The 26,564-nt window shown below is 41.0% G+C and overlaps 3 protein-coding genes across 11 annotated transcripts in view; 2 read left to right on the top strand and 1 right to left on the bottom strand.

Moving 5' to 3' along the window:
* Nucleotides 1–2,248: 2,248 nt before the first annotated feature.
* On the bottom strand, nt 2,249–10,732 carry exo1 (exonuclease 1). Its single transcript, XM_083695176.1, has 14 exons — nt 10,606–10,732; nt 10,138–10,319; nt 9,934–10,053; nt 9,588–9,711; nt 8,849–8,986; nt 8,487–8,699; nt 8,000–8,187; nt 7,362–7,464; nt 6,814–7,036; nt 6,268–6,505; nt 4,520–5,075; nt 4,254–4,349; nt 3,666–3,856; nt 2,249–2,962 (listed from the first exon to the last, which is right to left on the bottom strand). The coding sequence occupies exons 2-14, from the start codon at nt 10,296–10,298 to the stop codon at nt 2,818–2,820; spliced, it is 2,496 nt and encodes an 831-aa protein (XP_083551302.1). The 5' UTR covers nt 10,299–10,319; nt 10,606–10,732; the 3' UTR covers nt 2,249–2,817.
* Nucleotides 10,733–10,920: 188 nt separating this feature from the next.
* Nucleotides 10,921–13,995, top strand: yipf4 (Yip1 domain family, member 4). Its single transcript, XM_083694508.1, has 6 exons — nt 10,921–11,151; nt 11,647–11,800; nt 12,008–12,179; nt 12,299–12,376; nt 13,371–13,484; nt 13,751–13,995. Exons 1-6 carry the CDS (start codon nt 11,094–11,096, stop codon nt 13,886–13,888), a joined length of 714 nt encoding a protein of 237 aa, XP_083550634.1. The 5' UTR covers nt 10,921–11,093; the 3' UTR covers nt 13,889–13,995.
* Nucleotides 13,996–15,930: 1,935 nt separating this feature from the next.
* The window catches only part of birc6 (baculoviral IAP repeat containing 6), a 120,150-nt gene continuing 109,516 nt past the window's right edge, over nt 15,931–26,564 (top strand). For all 9 annotated transcript variants that reach the window (XM_083694416.1, XM_083694415.1, XM_083694413.1 and 6 more), the window contains exons 1-3: nt 15,931–16,335; nt 19,608–19,789; nt 23,162–23,299. In XM_083694416.1, coding sequence (XP_083550542.1) covers nt 16,125–16,335; nt 19,608–19,789; nt 23,162–23,299 — 531 coding nt within the window. In that variant the 5' untranslated portion in view covers nt 15,931–16,124. The remainder of the gene's footprint in view (nt 16,336–19,607; nt 19,790–23,161; nt 23,300–26,564) is intronic.

Genomic DNA, 26,564 nt, shown 5'->3' with positions numbered 1-26,564 from the left:
TGCTCCTCTTTAATGAAAGCCTCTGAAATGATGTCAGGTGAGAAGCTCTGTAAAACAAAGAGACACTCTGCCTCTGTTGACACAGGCCTGAACATCGCACAACTCCAATAACACAATCTTGTGTGTTTCAGGTTGTCAACTACAACACTCATAAAAAAGGCAACAATGTTGCAGTGTTGCAAGGTTTAGGAACTGTCAATCCGGTTTTTGCTACGTTATCGTGTAAGTAGAACCCAAGGGGATGGAATTCTGAATATGTAGCAGCAAGCCTTCCAACACCGTATGGAATGACACTGAGGCCCAGAGTAATACTGAAAAGGTTAAAAACTAAGGCCCACAGCACTAGATACTAAAAATCTTAAAAACAATTTGTCTGGGACAATAATCTCCAATTATTTTAGCACGTCAAACACACAAACACACACGCATACACACACACACACTTTCAGTCACTTACATGTCCCATTCATGCATTCTCCTTCCAGTGCTTATCAACACAAACACGTATGTTTGGGTGGCAAGTCACAACAATGTCCTGTGCAGTCTGCCATCAGAAATCCTACTGGCAAAAAGTGTTATTGAGTTTGTTTTATGTACCTTTGGCTCTTATGGAAAGGGGTCTCATATTGAGGTTTGTTGAAAGGGAGCAGAAAAACATTGCAAAATCCAGTGGACCAAAATCCCTTTCTGGCATGGATTACTATCAATATAGCATGAACTATTTGGGTCATCATTATGGTTCAAGCAGAAGAGTGAATTCTAGCGTAACAAAATCCATGTCAAAAAGCTGTTACCATATGTGGTAGTATAGGTCTACAGGATTTCAGTCAAAAGACATACCTTACCTTATCTTACCTGATACATTCTATTGTATTGCTACATTGCTTCATGAATAATCCACCTCTGTCTCACACACCCTGCTACCTTGTTTTGATGTAGTCACAGCCAGCACACATCAAGGGAATGCTGTCAAGCTGCATTCTTATGGCAGAAAAAAGTGTGCATCTAGTACACTTGTACTCTTCTCAAAGTAAGGTAGAGTGCTTAGGCCCTCTAACATTCATCGATATACACTCACTAAACACTTTATTAGGAACACCTGTACACTCTTGGCACACTTTGGGCCCATTAATACCAATCAATCATCGCTTGAATGCCACAGCCTATTTGAGTATTGTTGCTGACCATGTACATCCCTTCATGGCCACAATTTACCCATCTTCTAATGGCTACTTCCAGCATGATAAAGCAAAAGTTGTCTCAAACTGGTTTCAAGAACATGACAATGAGTTCAGTGTTCTTCAAGGCCTTCCCAGTCACCGGATCTGAATCCAATAGAACACCTTTGGGATGTGGTAGAATGGGACATTCACAGCTTGAAAGTGCACCTGAAAAATCTGCAGGAATTGCGTGATGCAATCATGTCATCATGGACCAGAATCTCAAAGGAATGTTTCCTGTGTTACCAACACTACAAATAGCATAACATGTCAGTGGTAAAAGGTGACATGTCCTAACACGGTGTACTACACCTATTCAATCAAAACTGGCAATGAGAGTTCAGGAGGCCCGATGTTAAAGCAGGACAGCATGTTCAAATGATTATGCAGTTCATTATTTCACACCATTAACAGTGTTTCACTGATATAGGTACTGCAAATATGCAAACGTTTACAGTACAAAAGGATTGATACTTTTACCTAAACCATACACCTTGTTATCGGATTTGATTGAATAGGGCTCTTAATCGGACTGTCGGTTGGTTTCTGAACAGGACACAAATGTGTCACTTGTCTTCAACAGCCCTGTGGTCGTCAGGCGGTGAGTCACTAACAACACTATGCGGTAAACGGAGACTCAGATACGCCAGGCATCTGGAGGAGCTGAGGTATTCTGCGATGCAGCCAAGTCAAGGGATGCTTGTGTCAAAATGAACTTGATAAGCATCTCCTAAGTTCAGACAACAATAATCTAGTTTCACAATGACAATATGACAGTTGTATGTACTTAATGACAATATGAGAGTTGTATGTACTTAATGCCAGTTTGGAATTAAGGTATCCTAACTCTTAACACCATATTCCACACCTAACTTATAGGAAAAGGACATTTAATGATCAATTTCTAATAAACAAAAGTTGCAAAAGGACGAAATGAGTTACAGCAACATCAAGCATTCTGTAATGAACCTCTGTAATGAATTTGCTTTCTAGGTTGATTTCCTTTAGGCATTTATCTCATGATGGAATAAACTAACAAATCTTTTAATCACAAACAAACAAACTACTATTAAAGTACACACAGGGTTGAAGAGACAGTATCATGCACAGGTACTAAGACATTTGTGCTAATGCTACATTCTGGGGTTAGCATGCTGGTAGGTCATTTTGAGTAAACACAAAAGTATGCATTGTTCATTCTTCAGACATCTTAAGGTTTAACACATACCCTCACTGTTCTTTTGAGAATGTTCTTAAAAATGAACCACCAAACAAATACTATGATGATGAATTCCCTTGTGGCACAATCACATTTTGCATGGATCTAGTCTTTTCACATATCTTATTGACTTCTGTGCAGACCTATATACCACAGCAACGAATCTGGGGCCATACAGTACTGTAAAACACCCTCAAATGAAAATAAACATTATAAAGTACACTTTAAATAAAGTTATATTTATTCTAATAAAATCCATTTATTTCAGGTTTCATTTACAGCAGCAGTCCATAGTAATGCACCAAGCATCAACATACACAGTTTGTTTGAAAAGCAAATGCTTTCACAAGGTCTTCTTCTTCCTTTGCGAAATATGACTTAAAATGTCGTATCAGAGACATTTGGAGTGCTGGAGATTAAGAAAATATCCTTGTCTGTTTCAAGTGTGATGGCCAGCACATTGTCCTTCACGGGTGACATGGGCTCCCCTTTCTTACAAGGGTTTATCATCTTCTGATTTTCTCTGCAACACAGACACACAGACTTAATGATTCCCATGATGAGAGTTGTTTATCAGACAATTGATATTTCGCTGGTAGATACCATCATGTTTACAGTGAACAGATACCAACCATTGATGAGGAGAAAACAACCTGCTAAACTGAGATAAAGGGACAAATTCCATTTGACAGACTCAGCGATGGCTCATCTCCTGCCATTGCAACCTGCCTGTGGTTCAACAGAATGCAGTTCCTTACTGCATATCTTATAATAAATAATGATCCTAGTCAAAGAATTTGCTGAAAACAGTTTGCTAAGCACCACCCAAACATAATAGTCTGAATCACTCACGCTCTTTCACCTAAGCATTTTAAAGCAGTTACACACCATTCTCACACTTGGTATCAACACATACTGTATTATCCCAACAGCCTCTGCTGGCTGGATACAGTAACTGCATACTGTATGTTTGGTAAGAATTTGTTTTGTGTGAACAACTCCTTATTTGTTAAAGAAAGAAGACAGACAGACAGAGACAGACAAGCTCAGGCTCTGAGACAGAATGACTTGAGAGCAGATAGCATACTTTGCGAATCTTAAAATCTCATTTCTAGATGAGTTAATCTCTTTCTGCTTTGATTTATCTGCTGGACTGTGAGGTCCAATGAGAAGTCAAGTCTGTGCATCTAAGTGGGTGGGTTACCACTACCAGTGGTCTGACTTACTTCTTAAAGCCAAAATTTTTCCAGAGGCCACTAATGGTGGCCTGGAGGCCCGGGTTGTTCTCATTGTTGGTACTGGACATCTTCCCTGGCCCCTTTTTCCTAAGCCCACTGGCCCTGGCTGGGGCTGAGGGTCGGATCTTTGCCCCTTTGCCCTGGTCACTAGGCCGCATCCGGGGCAGGCCAGCCACCTGCTAACAGAAAGAGAGAGAGAGCGATAGAAGGTTGAGAGAAAAGTTGTGGGGATGGAAAACGCCTACTCAGAGAATAATTACAAATATAAATCTCTTTAAAGAGCACACCAAGGTGTTACACTACTGAATGAGTACAGGGGAAAACATATTGCTTGTTGCAACAGTCTCGTTGCTATTTCTCTGTGCAGTGAAACATGACACAGAGTAATAGGGCTATAGTACAGTTCCTGTGGACGTAGAACTATTCGGAGGACAGGCTCATTGTAATGCATGGAATGTTATGAGGAATGGTATGAAACACGTGTGTTAGATACCATTTCTCATTCGATGCATTACAATGAGCCTGTCCTCCGATATCTACCTCCACCAGCCTCCACTGGTACTGTACATAAAGTACCTTCGGTCTGACTGTAGTGGGTCTCTTTTTATCATCTGCAACAAGGGAAAAACCGGGGTTTTCACCTGCGTCGGAATCCACACTTGAGTTCATTTCCTAAAAAAGCATAAGCACAACCCACAAGTTCCTGAAGTAACCTTATTTATTCTGCTACATTCAACCACAACAGAGCCATGAACGCCATGCATAATCACACACAGCGGTGCCCACACAAGCCAAATCAAGCCCATATATGAGTTATAGAGTAGCAGGAAGTGACAACGTACAGCCGTGGCGGCCTTCAGGCGAGTGGGCGAGGCATCATCCTCTTCACAGCAGGAAGTGTGGCAAGGCTGAGAGAAGTAAGCGCTGTCCTGAGATGGGGGAGAGTCCGGGGGTGTATCCTCCTCCTTGTCCTCTGGGCCTCTGGTGGGTGATGGGGCTCGGGGGGGGACCTTCTGAGTCCTCTGGCTCCCCTGGTTCCAGGAGACTGTATCCTTCTTGCGCTGGAACTGCTGCAGAGCCGGGAGGCCCGATGTTGGTGTCATTGGGGTCCTCCTGGGTTTCTCCGAGGAACTGCCTGACCAACGGAACACCCCCAGCCCTTCACTGGCAGGTTGAGTTGACAGGGAGGGTGAGGAAGGGGGGCTGGGGGTGTCCACAGAGGGTGGGCTGGGGGTGTCCTCCTCTGTTTCTGCATGTGCCCATACGTAGGACCCCTCACTGGGTTGACTGGGACTCTCCATGACCTCACCCTGAGATACCGCCTCCTTCACTGATGACTCCTGGTTCAGACTCTGCACCTCACTCACACTGCTGCTGCTGTTGTTGTTGCTGAAGAACCTGGGGGAGATAAACAATCGCTTAGTCAAAAGACTGTAGTTCCCATTGTAGAAAATGTTCCTGTCAAAGTTCCCACTTGTTTCAAAAAATCTTAACATTTTACAATAAATAATAGGGAGAGATTACTTAATGAGTGGCAAAACATGCAATTATAATCAATGGCTGGCTGCTACACAGCCTCAGCAGATATCTCATGGGTAGAACATGTCACACCTCTCCTCTGCACTCTCCACTGGCCTTCGGTAGTGGGGTGCATCATATTCAAGACCCTGGTGTTGCCTACAGGGCAACTAAGGGAACAGCTCCTCCCCATCTCCAGGCTATGGTCTGTCCCTATAGCCCAGCACAAGCCAGTTGGTACTAATCAATCTGTACATCTAATCAGAATCTAACCCATTTTCAAACAGCAACATTGACCCTCCCTTTATTTTTACTACTTAAATCTCCTTCACCAAGACTTACTGATAGGCTTGTGTTCAAGTCAACGAAGAAGCACTACAGTGGCATTGTTTCAGATAAAACTAGGGTATGGCAGAATAATTGGCACAAAAACTCCAAATTATAATTTGGCAGGAAAATGTGGTCTTCTGTCAGCGCATTTCATGCAATTTTACATAGTTTTCAGCAGTATTTTTAAGCAGCAGTTTGCTTGTTACTGATCCACAACACTGGGAAACTCCCTGCTAGTCTGTGTCAATGGCACATATTTCGCATTGAGAGTCAGTGTCACGCGCACAAGATTCACTTTGAGCAAATGTTGAATGTGCCTCATTGAGTATGTATATAGGCACTGTTGCTTAAATATGAAATAAACTGTGCTCATCTTGTTTTTTATATATTTATATTAGGGTTTTCTCCAGACCAAAACAGCATTCGTTAACAAAAGATTTCTGTCAAGGGATCTTATTCCCTGATCACTACCGATTAAACAGTCATTACAACTATTAGGAAGCTTTTATTAAGCTTGAATGTTACATACTGGACCTTTAATTTTGAAGGATTTCCAGGAGGCGTGGAACCCTGCCTGTGCACTTTTATAATCAGTGATGTGACCAGCTAAACAAAGAAAATCCAGATTACAAAGACATGGGTTTGGGGGTGGGTTAACTTCAATGATGTCGAGTAAGATCTAAATGTGAATCTGTGTCTATGTGTCGGAGTGAATTCGTCATGCATCAATGCCAGACATCACCTGCTCCGCGTGCCCTGCCCATCTCCACCTCCGTCCTGGTTCCTCTTCTGCAGCAGGGTGGCGAAGCGGTTGCGTGGTCTGGAGGGGGTGGTGGTTCTGGATGTGAGGCCACTGGGCCTGGAGGGACCAGGGGGGCTATGGAGGCTCTCTGTGGGGTCAGAGGCCTCCTCTCCTCTGGGCCTCTTCTGTCTGGAAAGAGAGTACTGCTGCAGCACGTCCTGGTCTGAAACACATGAGTCTGGAAGACAAAAGGGATGTGTATTATAGTATTATTTAGAGGCTTTAAAAAGGGATTGTTGCAAAGATCTAAGGCAATTGTTTTCTAAAGTATACAAGCAACTCAAATGTTTCCCTTGAACAATCTCATAGCTCGATGGAACAGAGCTGAATTTTGGAGACACCATCTACATAATAATAATAATAATAATAATAATAATAATAATAATAATAATACTAATAATAATAATAATAATAAACTAAAACTGAAAGAGTACCTCTCAAACATAAGACAGAGTGAAGGATCTAACTGCTGTTGACTGATCTCACCTTCTCTGGGTCTCTTCACCTGAACTTCTCTGTGTGGAAGCCTGAGTCCCTGCACACTGACAAGCCTCTGCTTCCCCCTGGTGGAAGGAGGCCTCTCTGGAGAGCTGACAGGCTGTGTGGCAGAGAGGCTGCCCGGGGTGTAGCTCCTGTTCCAGATGCTCAGGTTTGTGGCGGGCCTCTTCTGCTGGCTGTCATTCCAGCCCCTACTACGGGGTTTGGCTGGCTGAGAGAAACACAAAGGAGGGAGAAACCTTTACAAGAGTGTCTGTAAAATAACCTGTGCAGTTCAAATCATAATTAGGTCTGGATTGCTGTGAAGCACTTTGTAACAAATGCAATTTGTAAAAACTGCAAGACAAACACAATTTGATGGATTGATTAACCATGAAAATCAAATCTCCAAGTTACGCAAGAGTGTGTGCATGTGTGTGTGTGGACAATGGACATCAGCCAAACAGAATATGTGAGAGAAATATAACTAATTGCCAGCCTGCTGTTTGTATATAGAACAACGTTCCTATAGTGAACATTCAAGCTAGTGTCCATACCTTTGAGCTCACTGTGTCTGGGTTGAAGTCATCAATCCTCTCCATAGTGTGGATGTCCACATTGCCCAGAGCCATCTGCAAGCCCATGCAATCTCCTACATTACTGGATTTAGATCATTATGGACAACCCAGTTTACTGGTAGTGAAAAAGAACATACAATGGCAAAACACATGTAAAGTGACTAAGTGAGAAACCAAATGTAGTAATCAGGGAATAATTCATGTTGTATGTTGTCCTGATCATAGAAATATTATGCTTTCACCCCAAATTGTGTCAGGTATTGGGACCGCACTGTGTGATAGTGTAGGTCACAGACAGCTGACATATTCCAGAAATACACATGCACATATGCCCTCTACTGGTTTCGCATATTTCTAGTTGTTTATCTACCTAGTATGCTAGTTGGGAGAGAGAAAACATTCTTTCCATTGTGTTTAAAAAGAAAGTGAAAAGCAGGGACAGTACAGTATTGTTCATAATTTTGTATATAAAATACAATTGGAGGCGGGGGGTATTTCTATGGTCCTGATAGCCCAGCAACAACTTCCTATTAGGAATAAATAATGTTCATTGAATTGAATTGTCATAAACAGGAGTAGGACTAAGCCAGGAGTCCAGTTTGCCTGAGAAAGGATACTGGCCAGCGTAGCTGAGGGTGTCAGGATCCATGTGCTCTGGGTAAGGGTTGAGGGGCGCCACCTTTCTCCGGATGGGGTCAAACACCAGCTGGTAAAGGAAGGTGTTATTGGCCTTGACAAAGCCTTTGATGTACTCGTCTGGCACCTCCACATTCATCTTCAGGTACTGGCCCATCTTCTTTATTACCTGGGAGTGCATGAAGAAAGGAAGGCTAGAGGGATCTGATGGTGGATTTAAAAACCCCAAGGCACTCCTGATTCGAAAGGATCAGACAGTTAAGGTACCTGATAGGCTTGGTATAATATTCACTATATTACTTACGTCTATTAAATCCTTGATGCTCTATGGGACTGCATAGGAATCAAATGTACAGGCCAGGAGGTGGATTTGGAACTCAGCATTGTACACAAATGGGAAGATGCATCATCACATAATATCTACCAATGTGTGGTCGTGGTCAACATTTAATTCTCATTGGCCCTTACCTTCAGGATGTCAGGGTTGTTGGCCATCTTCAGCAGCTTACAGGCTTTGCCCAAGCCAATCCCATACAGAGATGCTAGGTAGTCGCAGCCAGAGAGAATACACATGTAGCGGAACTTCTCCTCTGTGAAAACATCTCCCAGAGAGCGACATCGACCCAGATGGTTCTGGTCAATCTCCAGACCGTTCCCCTCTTTGTCCATCTTTAGGATCACCTAAGAGAAGCAGAATATATAATTGAAAAGCAGAATATATAATTAAATTCAAAATACTTGATTTATCCCACAAAGGGCAATTATGCAGGCAGGAGTGCAGGTACATAGAAACAACAGAGTGAGTACCATCTTAGGGCCTGATACTGTACCTTTTTGCAGCCAAATGCCAGCAAGTCGGAGTCCTCAGTGATGATAGCCTGGGCAATGCCAGATTTGTTAAGGAAAGCAAGCTGGGCATCAGCCTCATATGGTGCCACCACACAGTCCACCCCTCTGGCCTGTGCAGCCTGGATGAAAATAGAACAAAACACAGTTCAGACAAGCACACTGTGAAGCCCTACACAGATTTTATTTATCCTTTATTTGTGGCCTGGGGTGGTCAAGTGGTCTAGCACCATGGCCTACAGTGCACACACATATGCCCATGTTGGCATGGGTTCGAATCCAGCCCATGCTGTGCTGACATACCCTCTCCTCCTTACTTTCTCTACTATCTCTATCCCATAATAATAATTAAAATACGAGAGTGGGACTGTCCCACTCATAACAATTTTTGTAATCTTTATTTATACAGGGAGATCTTACTGAGACCTGAGTCTCTTTTACAGAAGAGCCCTGTAAGAACAAGGTACATGGCAACAGGGAGTAAGATAAAAGAAACATACAGACAGACAAAATCACACAATATAGACCTTTAAATGTTAGATCATGAAAATGTTACAGTAATGCACGAAACAGGTCAGTTTTTTTACTCTTCTCCCACAACACCAGTCTTTATGTTATTTGAGACACAAGAGTCCTGTCAGTAGTTACATCCTGTACATTACCCCAAACCTGCAACTCTTAAACAACTTTTAAACTTTTTTTAGTGGTGTTGGATGCACTTGCCTTGATGACATCATGGGCCATGGCAGGGGTAACATTGACACAGCGGGTAAAGCAATCTCTGGCCTCTGAAATCTTTCCCTCTCGTAGGAGCTGTTTGCCTTTCAGCAAATTTGCCTGTCGACGTCTGGGAGTCAGATCAGTCAGGAGCCAGAGGTGTGTGTGTGTGTGTGAGAGAGAGAGAGAGAGAGAGAAAGAGAAAGAGAAAGAGAGAGAGAAAAGCTATTCAACTTGTTTCCAGAGGTTAGTCATACAGCTGTACAGGACAACAGTTCAAAGCATATTTGATAATGCATCATTGACAGGCATTACCAACTTCCAAGAAAATGGTAGTCCTGCACACACTTACTCACGACGTGCCTTGTCCACCTCCTTTTTCGATGGCAGATTGCAGCCATCAAACACCAAAATGGGTTTCACACTGAATGACAACAGCATGTCCACAAATTTCATGCAGTAGGTCACATACCTGGGGATGAAAGACATTTTGAAATTTGAATAGATGCAATGAATGTACCATTATTAGGTACCCTTTCTGAAATATACAACTTACTGGTCAGTTGGTTCCCCTTTGGCAAGCTTCTCAGCACAAGAAAATGCCCCTTTATGAAGCCAGCAATAGGTGTCTACGGCCACTGTCTGTCCCTTGTACTTTCTCACACTGATGGGCTCCGAGGCCTCTTTGAGGAACTGCAACAGTCCAGGGATGCCCATTTTGACCCCACCTAATATGTGCTGAATAATTATTGTACAGTTAGGGAAGGATCTGTTCATGACAAAGTAAGAATAGCGTAGTTAGTTGACCAGCTAAATAAATATATCTTATTAACGTTAGATCACATTAAAATAAACGATATTGTTTTAGAGTTTTCATTCAAAAACCAACGTTGTTGTTGATTCAAAGACAGCTTCCTCACAAGGTGTTTAAATAAAGGATACCAACTTGCTACATGCTAGTAAGCTACCGGTATACAATTGCTGTGCTGTCAAACGCCATCAGCAACTTGTATTTCCTACTTACCCGCTTTTTACTGGGCTATGAGAAATACCACGATGTCCAAAAATGTAAAGCAACAAAGATATATTCTGCACGAAGAAAGACTTGACTCAAAGACAGTGAAACTCTAGAGTTCGTTTTGAGCGGCAAAAACACTGAGGCGTATTCGGTTGGTTAAACGTTTCAGCCAGTCTATACTGCTCAGCCAATCATGGACAGCTGGCGGGCCGCTCTGTTTATCTTCTCACAGTAGATGGCGACACTGCAGATGGCGATGCTGCCTTGTTGGGATTTGACGTGTCGTCTTTCCCAGCCTCCCTACTTCCTGCTTTCCACGGTAGCTGCTGTTTTGGTTGGAACGAAACCTGTCTACTCAAGATGGAATAATTTGAGTAAATATACTGAAGTCTCGTCAATGACAACGTTCTACATTTTGCTAATTAATGAAACAATTTATTTAAATGTCAGTGCTTAGGACTTGAAGGTTGTTCACACAACATCATACATCAACAATGCAGTTCTCTCCCACCAACGGAGACTTTACCTTCGTCTCATCGACTGAAGCCGAAGGTAATGTTTAGCAGGCCTTGAACTGTCACTTGTGCAGCTAGCTACGCCATTTGTCTACACACATACATAGCTCAACCAGTTATTGAATTCAGTACTTTTGAGTCAAGTATTTTATTCGGTTGTTCAAGCCAGGCACCGCGCTTCAGACAGATTTGACATCTAGGGGTTAGCTTAGCCAGCTATATATGCTCACAGTTGTTTGTTTTGCGTGTAGCTACTCTTTTTCAATCTAGTCGAAGAAGCGACGCATTGAATAACGTCTTAGTTGAAGGAAATTTATAGTGAATTGATGTATGTCAAGGCGAACTGTAAAGTGTCAAGGAAATCTCACAAAAAAGAATTGATGATATAAAATGTTGAATATTATTATTTCGAGGAAAAGACACACTGTAATGTATTTTGTCATCCATTGAAATCCCGGTGGTCGACATGCCCCAAATTTCTGAATCTGTAATATGCTATATTTACCTGTCACCTTCAAAATGTATCCCATAGAACTAAGTGGTACGATTGATGCTCCGGATGTCAAACTGACCATGGGCAGCGATGGTGTAAAAGATCCATACGCAACCACGTTCCTGAGGCAACGAGGCTATGGCTGGCTGTTGGAAGTAGAAGAGGACGACCCCGAAGACAACAAACCTCTTTTGTGAGTGCAGCACATTCTTTGAGTACCCCCGAATTTGTTCATGCATTTATACATTTATCAATGTGTAAAATCCATAGCCAATTATCGACACTAACATTTGACACAGGGGACTACAATTTCTTTAAGTTTGGCCTGATTCCCAATGATTATGGTATGCTGCATATCCTCATGATGCCCCTGTACTCGTTCATATATCTCTGTTATTAGGGAGGAGCTGGACATTGACCCAAAGGACATATACTACAAGATCCGTTGTGTGCTGATGCCAATGCCCTCTTTGGGCTTCAACAGGCAGGTTGTGAGGGACAACCCTGACTTCTGGGGGCCTCTGGCTGTGGTGCTGCTGTTCTCCATGATCTCCATCTACGGCCAGTTCAGGGTGAGCAGGCACTGAAGGCTGTGAACTTTGTTTGAGAGGTCATATTAGAGTTGGCCATGTTTTCAGCCTGAAAGACATTCAATTGGTTCTAATACATTTTTGCATTCTTATTTCCCCAGGTTGTATCTTGGATTATTACCATTTGGATATTTGGATCATTAACAATCTTTCTGCTGGCTCGTGTTCTTGGTGGCGAGGTGAGGTCCATATATTTTACAGAAGTAAATGATGATGATAGTCTAGAGGAACAATCATTTTATAATTCAACCGGGAGTTTTCCTTGACCATGTGACCATACAAAGAGATACTCTTGGCCCAATTTATAGGCCATTGGGCCTAGAATTATTCCAAGCCCAAGAGGAAACACATAATGCATATAATTTAAGGGATGGTTTAGCCTGTTTTCATGTTTAGGTGAAATATCATCTTACCCTGAGTTTTCCTCATAGGCCATTAGTGAAAGCTTCTCTGGTTCTACATTTTGCTACCGCAGCAGAGGCTAACAGTTAGCAGCGCCCTCTCCAATAGACAGGATTCCGACGGCATTTAGTTTAGTGTTATCAAGATTAGATTTTTTATGCATTCTATTGAAAATAAAAAAATAGCCTCTATAATTGATTTGCTCAGAACTGGAACTATTTCCTCTTCGTAGACTCACACTGGTTTCATCAGCCAAGCTCCCCCCCCCCCGATGGACAGGCACTCGACTGCGGAGTGATTACTAGCTGTGAACAGAAGTTTGCTAGTATCCTAATGGAATCCAGGAAGTATATGTGACAACCAATCATTGCATATTATTGCAAAACGACGTTGTTTGCTAATACAATACAAGCATGTACAGGTTTATGTAGTATATAGCCGTTACTTAACTTTGTTTGAAGGTTCTCTGAGGAGATTTTGGCTTGTAATTTAAACTATGCAAAACTAAGTACCATCAGAATCCTGTCTATTGGAGAGGGCGCTGCTAACTGTTAGCCTCTGCTGCGGTAGCAAAATGTAGAACCAGAGAAGCTTTCACTAATGGCCTATGAGGAAAACTCAGGGTAAGATGATATTTCACCTAAACATTCAAATAGGCTGAACCATCCCTTTAATCTTATTTTGGAGACCAAAAAAAACGGCTCCATCTTACATTATGAATGACGTTGCGTGGTGTGAAATTGCTGACTTGCATTGCTCTGTATTGGCAAGGTGTCTTATGGACAAGTCCTAGGAGTGATTGGATACTCCCTTCTCCCGCTTATCGTCATAGCCCCATTGCTTTTGGTTATTGGGGGTTTCGATGTTGTTTCTACACTAATAAAGGTGAGCGTATATTGTATGAGGAAGGATAATTCATCAACGCGTTTGCCTCCAATTTTCATAATGTATCAACATATTTATTTGATCTGATATGTATATGTATAGAAAGTTATTTTTGTTTTCTTTATTTTATAGACTTTTCTGTATTACATATTCTGTCTGTAAACAAAGATGACTAAACCAGAATTTAATTCAATCTGAAACAGCAAGCCTTACTATTCATCCCGTATCAGTGGATCTCATTGTTCATTATTTGATGTCTTTTTCAGCTATTTGGAGTATTCTGGGCTGCTTACAGTGCTGCTTCACTGCTTGTTGGGGATGAATTCAAAACGAAGAAGCCTCTCCTCATATACCCCATTTTCCTTTTGTACATCTACTTCCTCTCACTATATACTGGCGTCTGATTGGACAATGGTTACTGTGGAACTTTGATTAGATACTGACACAAAGCAATCACCTTGAAAAGACAAAAGAGGATTCATTTGACAATGAAAATAAGGAGCATGGATTTCTTTTCTTTTTTTCTCCCTCCTCTTTTAACCCTGTTTACAATCCTAGACTATGGGGACATATGGTTTATGTTACATCAGTGTATTTAAATATATCCTTTACCTGTGTCCAAATAAAAGCAGTAGCTTTTATGATCTACGCCCTGCCTTCAGATTTGAATCTAATTTAGAACCCCAGTTGCCCTTGTTATAAGCATTATATTTGATCAAGGTGTGAAATATGGTATTCGTATTAATATGAAATTGTAATTATGAAGGGGTCATGTACTAGATTTTTGTTGATGAGTTTATTCCATAGAACAATGTGGTGCCAAATATCACAGTTCAAATGTTCAATTTGAACCATGAGGTGGAGAGAGACACCGCCCCCTGAGAGCTTCCCCTGTTATTTTCTATGTGAGAGGGATTAGCATACTGTTGCATTAATGCATTATTTAGTGGCCATTTATGCATCTCTCTTTCTGTCTTTTTTTTTTTTTTTTTTTTTTTTTTTTACAGCTTGTATTTCTTAACTTATGAATTCCAGCCTGGGTAGGTAAGTAGATGGGCAGTTTGCGTGAAATAAAACAATGTCTACTAAATGTTGGTGCCTTTCATTAGTTGTTTTATACAGTTTTTTTAATAGTCAACTGATGTATATTTTCTGACAACTTTGCTTGTAATGTATGTACGCCCTACTGTACATGGTTAAATATACTGTAGAGACATGCATTCAGTAGTGAAAAATGTTTGATGAGTGTGGGAAATAATTCGACCAGGAATATATTTATAAGAGACACCATTATATTTGATGATGGGTGAGCTTAATTAAAGGTGCAATACGTAATTCAAAAAACAACAAAGTGGGCTCCCTGACACTTTTTTGGTAACAACTGAGGGATGGGGCTCAATTTCATAGATAGAGCTATGGATGCAAGGACTGGCCATCCATGAGATACAAATCATAGTTTTAACCATCGTTTGAAGCTATAGTGTTTGTTTACAATTGTATTGTTTACAAACAATGGAGTAAAAATCTTATATTTTGGGTTCTGACGGGGTAAGACAGTTGAACTAAACTCATGGGGCATTTCTAAGTTATATTCTTCAAGAATCAATGGCTATATATCTATCATTAAGTCCTAATGTAGCAATTACAGATGGCTCCTGTAAGAGGCAGTCCACTCAAAACCAAACTTTTCCCAGACGTTTTCAGACCTCAAATAGAGTCTGCTATCGAGATGAGTCCACATACCCTGCCAACCAGGTACAGGCCTCAAACCCAGATTAATAGAGAAAACACTGTTTTCAGGAAATGTCTATTCATTTGAATAGTGATTTAGCTGGATCTACACAACAAAGTACTACTGATCGTGACATTAGACCACTTTAAGGTGTAAAAACGGAACGAGCTGTCTCTATGTAAGCTATTGGCAAACTTGTTGGTATCTGCATCTTGTACTAGAATATTTTAAACAATATTCCCTCCCACATTGTGTAGCATTAATCTTTTGAATAATATTTAGTATAGATTTGTGGCTTTTGTTCAATCGCTGAAAAGGTGCAGATTGCTCCATATTATCTGATCGTGTGTGTGTGTCTGTCTGTCTGTTGGGGACTTGGAAACTGGGTCAGAGATTTTTAATCTGTTGTTGAGAGAAGTTTTGGCTGGATCACTGTATTTCAGGGTTTAGTGAGTATAGCATCTGATCTGGATGCACAAACAACATGTGCTTCGGGGATGTGTAAAGCAAAACAACACATGTATAGTGCCTCACGCTAAATCCAGCAAAAAGTAAATAATTATAACATTTGCAATTCTAAAAACGAAATGGCAAACAAACAGAGTCCCTATCCACCGTACCATGGAGCTAGAAAACCTGCCCTCACTGGTATCGCGTGATGGCAAACACTACGCTAGTTCCGTTTATCTGACGTCTATCTGACAGAAAGCGGAGCTCGTAGGTTTTTTCCAGTACTGATGGTGAATAGCTACTGCTGCGGTAACGGGCGGAGGAGCAGAAGCCGCAGAAGGAGAGTCAGCAGTAGTAGAGGAGCGGTAGTTTGGGATTCAGGTTTTACATTAATTAATCTTACTCGTATCATCGGAACTCCCTAAAAACACATAGAAGGGCAGGGAAAAGAAAGAAAGATGGCGGCTGCGGCCTCGCCGGGCTCCTGCTCGTCCACCTCCTCGGACTGGATTGTACTGAGAGACGGTTGCCTGCGTTGCGACGAGGAGGGCCTGCGAAGCCTTTCCTACCACCCGGCCCTTAACGCTATCCTGGCTGTTACGAGCCGGGGCAGTATCAAAGTCATTGACGGCACTTCTGGGGCCATTCTCCAGGCCTCAGCTTTGCATGGTGAGTCCCAGTCCCCCGACGGTTATGTAAATATGTTTTGACAATCACCTGATTGACAACATAACAATCAGAGATGAGCGACTTGTCACTAACTGATCAAAACAGGGCAGCTAGCTCGCTACGTCTGGTTGCTTGGGCCTACTAACTAGTTTGACTACTTATTATGGTAAGCAGTCAAGTTTTTTCAGATTCATAAAAGTCAGCCTTTTTCAGATTCATAAAGCGGCGTCATTTTATGATAACATACGCTAGCTAGCTAACTAACATTCGCCAACCAAGTTAACCAGAAGTCAATCGTTAAATTGAGACGGCTAGCTAGTTGGTCAACGTTAGCATATTTTAAAGCTAGCTATGTTTGTTATCGATGATAAACGGCTAGCATCATTAGCTAGCCAGTTGTGGCTAACGAAGTTAGCGACCCCGGACCGGTGTAGTAAGATATCTCGCCAGCTCCCTTCTAGCTCACAACGGGATCATTCAGTCTATAATGCCTGGCTGGAATGTTATAGGACGTTACCGTTATGAAACATTTAAACGACTGATTTTTCTGAATTCTATTGGAAAACGTACAATGTATTTGTCATTTAATAAAAGTTATATGTATATATACACCTGATACGACGTTATGTTTCTAACAATTATTACATAGCTCATTATTGCTCCAGCTAGTCACATCAATAACAACGTTCCTTAGCTACCTAAGTTCTAACTAGCTATATTTATTCACAACTTGCCAGGAATAGCTAGCTAGCTAGCTTAGCTATGACTTGTATCCATAATAACACACTTTAAAGCCCAGCTATTAGTGCATAAATTCAGCTAACAATTCACCATAATAATCTGTAACCTAAATCTGCTAGTTATGTAGCTAGCTAGCTACATTTAGCTAGCTAGCTAAATGAGTGTTGGACGATGACACGTCGTCTCCGCCTATAGTACCTTGGTTGGCCAGGTAATGCTTGTCTAGATTCACCCTAGCTACCTATCTAGCCGATTAGCTGGGGATTAATTGTATGCTTACTATTTCTCTAAAAGCGTTTTCGATTAATCAGTAGCTAGCTAATTTAGCCAGCTAATCTGCCAGTTCCCCACGCGCATGTGGTGTCGCAGTGACATTTGCCAGCTTGTTAGCTAGTTTGTTGCAAAATAGAAGATACGATAAAGCATGCAATGCATGTATGCAACGTTTAGCTAGCTATGTTACTTGTATTACTGTCTACCAGTGACTAGCTAAGCATTTTTTAAATGTTTTATAATGGGTCGTTTTTTGCAGTCTATTTGACATGACTGAATTGGTTGTTGCAGTTGGCCCACACACGTCTTTCACAGAATGTGTCTCTCATTCATGTCTATTGATGCATATACCGGATGTGCTGATGGATGTACTTCCAAAGAAATACAATCTACAATTTGTCATTATTTTGTTTACTTTAATTCAAAATTTGAGCATAATAAAATGTAAGAGACCTGGTTTGACTACACTTTGTATGCAATGTATCTGTTCTGATTCTCATCCATAATCCCCATATTCTGGGGAGGCTACATTCAATGTTCTGTACTACCCTCCTCTGAAGCCCTCTGCCACTTTTCATGGCTTGTGTTCATGCCAGTGCGGAATGTGCTTTAAAATAACTTGTAGTAAAAGTCTTGCCCTCAGCAAATCCATCTTTCGATTTCACGCCACACCACAAGTTTCCCCCCCCCAGTTTTTATGCATGTTTTATGTGACCGTCAACATGGATTCTGGGAATCGCCTTGGTGTCAACAGGGGAAGTAAACTAACCCAATACACAGATTGATTGTGAGTTCCGGCAAATCCCACTCCGTCAGATGTAGCATCCTATGCTGTTTGGAAAGGCCAGTTAACCCACTGTTTTAGTCTTTTACATTACAGGTAGAAAATAACACAACGGATTTGTGTTCTTATCCAGAATTACTTTAGAACAATCTTGAAGGACCACAACATGTTTTTTTGCTATTTGCATTTGAGGATCATGCAGTTCAATTCCTTTTAGAGAGGATTTCTTATTGGTTTGTGATAGTGATGTTGTTTCTGGGTGAACTGCTCTGAAATCACCTTCGAAAGCAAGGTCATGCCCCAGCGGTTCCATGTCATTGGAATATGTATCACATTTATGCCTATGTATTGCCAAGGTTTTACACTACTGAAAGGAATGGAATGAAGCGTCTGTGTTGTTAAATACTGTCAAAAGAGTTTGGCTTACTATTATTCAAGCTACTAGGCCCATTTCATCATATGAATTGACCAATCTGCCAGTCTGTAAAATAGACATTTAATAATTTACATTCATCTGGCTTTTTAGACTGCCTGTGGCATTATAAAAAATTGAAGTTACAATAGTGTTATATTACACTGTGTTATGTATTATGTCAATGGCTAAAGTAAAGGTAAATAGAATACTTGGCTGACTGTTTTCTTTCCCAGGTCTATTCCGAGGCCATACTCTACAGATTTAAAATAAAAAAAATATATATACACATTCAGATATTGACAGTAAATAGTTGGACTGATAACAGTCTGGCTCAGTGATAAATAAACTGAGTAAACATGAACAGTTGGAAATATATGCAGGTTTCCAACATGTTTACATTGTTACTTGCTGCTCCTTGGCAGAGGACAGAATCAAATGACGGCCAAAGATATATGCCCTAGCAACTACACCATTAGAAAATTGATATCTTGTCTATCAAGCCCTTGTTAAAGTGTCGGTGGGTTCAACACTCATCTGCCATAATCCACCAAATCTGTACTGTTGTTTGTACAATGCTACACATGCTTGTATGTTTTGATGAAAATAATGTTGGTGATTGTGTTGTGATGTTAATCAAGGTTGCATTTTACCTTTCAAGTGAAGTTTGGATGAAAAGTGAAAATACAATCGCTACCTTGTTTTGAAAGCACTGAACACCTTAGGGTTTTCTCATTGAGAAAGTGAAACAGAACTTGTGAATTTTCAAATGTTATGTTACTTCCTATGTGAATATTAACACATCCTCATTGTTTTTAATACCTTAATACCAGAATAACCATGTTTTCACTATGCCCTTGACTTTATCAAGACCATAACTACTAGCAATTCACTGCACATTAAACATATTTAATACATTTCTATCCAAGACATGTTTATTCTGTCACTAACATGGTTCTATTATGGTAAAAGGTCCAGCCAACCGTCCAGTCCTCTCCTAGCAGCCTACTGCTCTAATGCCCTGGTGTGTGTGTGTGTGTGTGTGTGTGTTTTGTTTTCCAGCTAAACCTGGGGGCCGTGTTAGGTGTCAGTACTTCCCTGCGGTAGACAAGGTCCTCTTCGTGGACGACTATGCAGTGGGCTGCAGGAAAGACCTGAATGGGATCCTGCTACTGGACACAGCTCTGCAGGCCCCCGTGGCCAAACCAGAGGACATGGTCCAGCTAGAGCTGCCCGTTACAGAGGTAAGGGAGTCAAACTGATCTCACACACAATCAATCACATTTATTTGTATTTATCCAAAATACATCTTCATGTGCATTTCTATTCAATCCACAATGCATACAGTCTCAAACTATCATCATTTAGCATAAAGTTGCATCATATGCATCGAAACACCAGGGCTGTCTGTACTTACTTCAAGAGTGGCATAGCTGCAACAAAATACTTAATACAAAATACTTCACCATGAGACTGTTTGCATTTTTACCCTGCTCTACCATGACAGTGATTCCCAGAGAGCAGCACACGCTTTTTTAACAGAAGGTAGGGGGGAAATTCAGATGATGAATTGAGTTAGAGGACTGATTAGGACATTCAAAGCGAGATATCTTGACATCATTTTAAAATGTGATTTTTGGACTAAGGAAAACAACAAAACCACTGGATTAAAAGTCCTCTTTAACAGTGGCCTGACCTAAGACTCTCCTAAAAGTAACCCAGGAAGAAAAACTCCCTGGTGCCGATGGGAAGAACGCGCACGCACACACACACACACATACATACACAAGCACACAGATGACAAATGACATACATGATTATGTCAACGTTAGATGAAGAAAAGCTTTTTACCTAGGGAAATGTATGTGGTAACATTTAACATTTAGTTGCCCCAATACTTGTATAGTAACACAGTAAGTACTCTAGTAACAACATTGTTAATTGCAGGATGTATGGATTATTACACAAGTGAAACAGGCCTCATTCCACTTGTACAATAACATAAAGTGACACTATCACTCTCCCTCCATTTGCCTATGTGCACATTTTGCTGAATTCATTTTGAGAATGAATAAATGAATTTGGCCGAATCATCACGACTCTAGTTTACAGTTTTGGGTGACACACACTCTCTATGGTGGTGAACATGCATACTTGGACACAAGTTAATCAAACAAATTGATAATATGAATGTGTCATTGCTTTAAGCTCTGCCAACCAAAGCTCACACAACTAAGACCACAGGACTGCCTTATACTGTAGAATAACTGGTCCACCGTGATTAAACACCCATGGCTAAGTGTGGAGAATCCACTCCCTTTTGCATAGCACTGAATCAGCATGACATGGCTTTGGTGACAAGTGGAGGAGGGCGTGTCAATCTCGCATCGATGTCCGAGGGGAGATAAATGGGAAAATTCAAGTTAAGCGTGTCAGAGTCTCAAAAAGGGAATCAATCGATCAATAATGGCCTTGAAGTCTGATGACGCTCGTCCTTGTTTCAAGTCCTTTATCTGTGGCTTGTGGTGTGTGGTTGACCTGTTTATGCTAACTGTAACACTGCATTACTCCCTCTAATTAATCAATAAATAAACAGTTGTACATCTGGCCTCATTGTGTTACTACAACCTTTTCCTAAAAAGATCATGCATAGAAATTGAAATACCATTTCCAAGAGAACCCCTAAAGTTTTATGTTGCTTACTACAGGTCAATAGCCTGTTATTAGGTTGTCTTTATTGATTCACTTAGGCCTAACCTTATTTAACCAGCTAAGGCAATGCTTAAGGAGAAGATTTTGTAGATGATGATGATGATAATTTAAATGATAAATACTAAAAGCCAAAAGACATCTGCACTGGCTACACATAATATGTTACAAGACCATAACAAGTTTTGTCTCATAGTAAACAGTTTAAAGTTGACTCTGGCATGGCTTGTCCAAGTTAGGCCTAATATATTATTACACATGTGCCAGTGCAATCTCTTTGATCCCAGAGGCCTGCTCTACTTTATGACCTGTGGCTGACTGTTTATTGTCCCCATGTCTCACTCTTTTACTCTAAATCTGCGTCAAATTAGATAGTGAGGCTTAATGTAGCATTTTGCTCTCTGGTCATATGCATTCAGTGAGACAACATTTTCCCTCCTCCTCATTCCTCAGAGACTGATGGTCTTTGAATCACACCACAGGCAGTTAGAAGATCTGAGCCCACACACACATACCCCAGGATTATACCACACAGCTAAGACTATGTTTCCTTTCGTGATATGCTCCCTAGGTGTCTCTATCTGTGTATTGATCTGGGCTGCGTGCCAACTCATGGGGATAGAGTTGCTTTTGTTTCGCAACCGGTGTGGAGAAAAGTTTTGCGGTTTGTTTCAATCCTGCCACTCTACTAGGTTGACAGTTATCTGTCAAATAACCATTGTGAAGATAAACTCACATCTTTCTGACTGAAAGCGGTATCTCCTATCTCCGAGGCTTTTAGGAAGTTTACTCTTTAGATTGATTGACTCGGCCGACTCCCTGTAAATACATCCAGGGGATAATGATGCCTAATATGCATACAAGGGCATCATGCGATTCCACCTAGCAGCCTCTCAAGTAGTGCTTAATAACTAGGGCTGACCCCAATTAGTTGATTCTTTGGTAGTTTTGCTCTTAGTCGACTAAAATTGTTTTATTTGAGCAATCGCTAATTGTGTTTTTTCTCATGGAGCACGACCCACACATAAAAGATTCCAATTATATATAGTTAAATTATATATAGTTATATTGTGTTAAAAAAAAAAATCAGATTTTCTGACATGATTTGGGCCGGACAAGGCTTGGGTTTGCTGCGACAGAGCTGTTGTAATTTTTTGGGAATATAAACTTGCAGCATGCCTACTGCTCTCTCTCTCCCTCTACTATAGTCAGTGATGGATGCAAGCAGCAGCACCTGTTCAATTAAATGTTTTAAAAATGTGTATATATATATCTAAGAGAATATACCCAATTAGCCAATGTGCCTCTGCTCTGTCATTCTCTATTCGTCTGCACCAGACCAAGAGTATCAGATCAATTGAAGCCTTATCTTATGGACCGCTATTGGCATTGACGCTTACAAACACACAACAGCAAGATTGGGCTCATTTCTGGAAATATATACAAGGTATTCTATAAAGATAGGTGCAGTAAATACAATTGTTGATAGTAATAGAGGTGAATTTTCAAGCAGTCTCTCTCGCTACCCTTCTCAGCGAGTGTCTTGTTCCACTCCTTACACTGCAGTGCTGCAATTTTGCTGTTGTGCACAATGGGTAAAGATACAGCCATTTTCTAGAATTCTGGATTTTTTTCGGGCTCGGGCTCATAAAAATGTCTTGGATATCTGGCGTAGGCTGGCCTTGGGCCTCATCAAAACAGGCCCAGGTCAGGTTGGGCTTGAATTTTCAGGCCTGTTTCAAACTCTAATTCTCATACAGGGCTCTAGCTTCGTGAGTTGTGTGATTTGCAATTTCTCAGTGTGTGAATGCTTTCATGCTGTTATTGTTCTATTTCTGACTAATTGAGCGTACTGAATACGAATAGTGATGACTTATCCATGACGTGTGTGTGTGTGTGTGTTGCAGGCTCAGCAGATGTTGTCGGCCTGTCTGGAGAAGGTAGACGTGTCCAACACAGAGGGCTACGACGTGTTCATCACTCAGCTCAAAGAAGGCCTGAAGAATACCTCACACGAGACGGCAGCCAATCACAAAGTGGCCAAGGTGAGTCCAGCACTGAAAGGAGGCGAACTGTGTTACAACTCGCCATCTAATTTTTTTTTATGTTGAAGCCGTCTCTGTTTGCACGGTGTGTCACAACAAGTCGTCCATCACCTCGTTATAGGCCACGGGACCAATGACCAGGCAGTACAAATGCTAATTTGCCTAGTTTCAATTATTCTTATTTTTGTATTATTCAGGTGTTCAAGTCAGTTACTGTTACTGCATATATTTACTTAGTATTCCTCTTGCAGCAGTTTTGACTTATTTTTTCCAATGCATTGGAAAATGCAATCAGGTAAAAGTATTGCATAGTGTTGTGTCCCCACAATCTAATCAACGCTAAGCTGGGGGAGCTGATACAGCAGTGTCTGCTGCTGGGTCCTGGGGGTGAGTTTAGCTGTCATCTGGCCCTGGCTGAGGTGTTGCTCAGATCCAACATAGCTCTTTGACCGCTGGGCAATGCCAGCTATTAGCAGCAGCATATGTGATGAAGACATGAAGTCAAAGAAGACTGAAGATGGTGTATTATTGATCAACTCAGGGATTCAAATGAAAACTTGTATTTATCCACATAAGGCACAGCTAGATTACCCACCGGGGCACCCGGCCACCAAGGGGCCCTGGAAAAGTCTTATCTTTTCCTGTCCTAGATCATAGGCTATTTAACTAGTTTCAGATCATAGGCTATTTAACTAGTTTCCAAGGAAGCATTCTCTCATTGCCCTCAGTCCCAGTCCGGCTGAAACTCCAAATCCTGACTCCTGTCTCGATTAAAAAGTTTGCATTATCAAAGTGTCAAACATTTCCCCCACTTCTCCCTGCTGTTGCATATAGCCTATTGCTGCCCATATGAGAGAATGCGTGATGACTACAACAACAAACGGTGGGCTGTAAGAGTAAACTAGAAAAGAAGTTCCAGAAGAAACTTTGTTGGCTTGCAATGTCTTATATGTTAGCATATATGGTCTGTTGGTTGGTTGGATAGATGAATTGATGGTTAGGATGAGCTAGGGGTACTTCAGTGGAGTGGGTAGAGAGTTGGTTGGTTGAGATTGGTAGAATTGGTTGGTGAACTGGATGAGGGTTTTTGGTAGTTACAAAAAGCTTAATAGTTTAAAAAGTTTAATTGGTATCAGAAAGCTTTTTTCAGGGTTGAATGAAGATTTTCTAGGCAGTTGAAAGAAAGGTTGAGGTTGATTGGACGGATGAATTGATGGATGGATGAGAGAGGGGAGGTATAGACAGATCAAAACAATTAAGAAGTTAATCAGTATGGGTTATACTGAATGAAGCAGTCGTGACTGGTGAAAGGAAGAAAGGATGATGCTAGGTAGTTGAAAGGTTAGGTAGATATAAGGTTGGAAAAATTGAAGGTTAGATAGACGGTATGTTAGAAGGTCATAGATGGATAGATAGGATGAGCCTGGCTGGGCAGTTGAAAGAAAGTGTGAGTAGGATGGTCAGATGGTAGGATGGTTAGAGAGAGAGAGAGAGAAAGATGGTTTTATTGGGGTAGAACTGGTTGCCAAGAGAGTGCGTTGTTGTGTAATCGTTCTAAGAATGAGTTCTGCAGGTGTCATGCTGGATGAGAGTTTTGGAGTTACAAAAGGCTTAATAGGTACCACAGAACTTTTATCAGGGTTAGGGTTAGAGTTTTTGGAACATTTCACAGTTGGATTGGTGTGAATAGCTTGAAAGTTGCAAGAGCAGCAGTTCCATAGATCCATAGATGTAAAAAGTGCACTTTCAAGTTTGTATTATTATTTTTTGGTTGGTTAAGAGATTGAGAGTGGTTTTAGCCAAGAGAGTGCATTCTTGCGTAATCATTGTGTGTTCTGCAGGTCTCCTGTTGTTTTTATTCAAGAGAAAAAAAATCCAGAAGAAACTTTGTGGGCTTGCAAAGTCTAATTTTGGTAGTAGAGAAAAGTTTGAAGATGATTTGGACAATAGAGAGATTTGCTTGGTAGTTGAAAGTGAGTGTCTTATTTTAGTAGAGGACACAGTTAAAGATGGTTTGATTGGTGGATGGATGAATGGTTGGTTGGTTGGATGAATTGATAGATACTGTAGATAGACAGATGAAGTTAGATGAGGGAGAGAGAGATAGAAACTGATTTGGTGGGATGGATGAATGAAAATGGAAGGAGAGGATGGATAGATTATAGAGGGGAGGTATAGATAGAATGTATAATAGGAACCCAATGATCCTCATAGAAACCCATGTTCGTTCATGCAACTTAAAAAGGCTTAAACCTTAAAAAGTCTAAATGGTATCAAAACTTTGAATGGAAGTTATTTAAGTGGAGTCAGTCTACACATTGTAAAGTTTAATTGAGGAGTCAATCTTAAAATAAGTGGATACATTTTTAAATGTCCCCATTCAGAGCAAATGGCCATAGGAATTAATAGGATTTCAGGCAAAATGGGGTACGCAAAAAGTATAAATGGAATGAAAAAGAATGGATGTAATGAATAGCAGACTTTACTATTGAGGGACGCATCATTTGTGGTCTCAGGGCGACATCTTGGGCCAAGAAACCAATCAAATTGACGGAGGGGAGTATTAAAAAAATGTCCACTCTTCATCTCACCGCTATTGATGAGCTGATCTTCTATAATCAACTTGTTTTTGCCAAATATAGGCCTAGATCAAAGTGAGATATTCTGTCATTCGTGCAAGGAGGTTTTATTTATTCAACCTTTATTTATCCAGGTTAGTCTCATTGAGATAAAATTAATTTCTTTTTTTTCAAGAGAACTGTTCCAACACAGCAGCCAAGGAAAACAATATTTCAGACAATTCACAAACGATGACACACACATACATCACAAGGCAAATTACATACGCAGGCACACCTTCATTACAAACAAGTTACAATCATAACTCACTAAAAACAAATTAGACAGACGCATGAAAAAAAGGTCAGCGATATACAGACACATACACTCATCGGCCACTTTATTAGGTACACCTTGCTAGTACCGGGTTGGACCCCCTTTTGCCTTCAGAACTGCCTTAATTCTTTGTGACACAGATTCAACAAGGTGCTCAGGTCCTCAGAGATTTTGGTCCATATTGACATGATAGCATCACACAGTTGCTGCAGATTTGTCGGCTGCACATCCATGATGCAAATCTCCCGTTCCACCAAATCCCAAAGGTGCTTTATTGGATTGAGATCTGGTGACTGTGGAGGCCATTGGAGTACAGTGAAATCATTGTCATGTTCAAAAAAACAGTTTGAGATGATGTGAACTTTGTGAC

The sequence above is a fragment of the Argentina silus genome (assembly GCF_951799395.1).
Source record: "Argentina silus genome assembly, chromosome: X".
Classification (NCBI taxonomy): Eukaryota; Metazoa; Chordata; class Actinopteri; order Argentiniformes; family Argentinidae; genus Argentina; species Argentina silus.
This window is presented reverse-complemented; position numbering and strand designations above follow the sequence as displayed.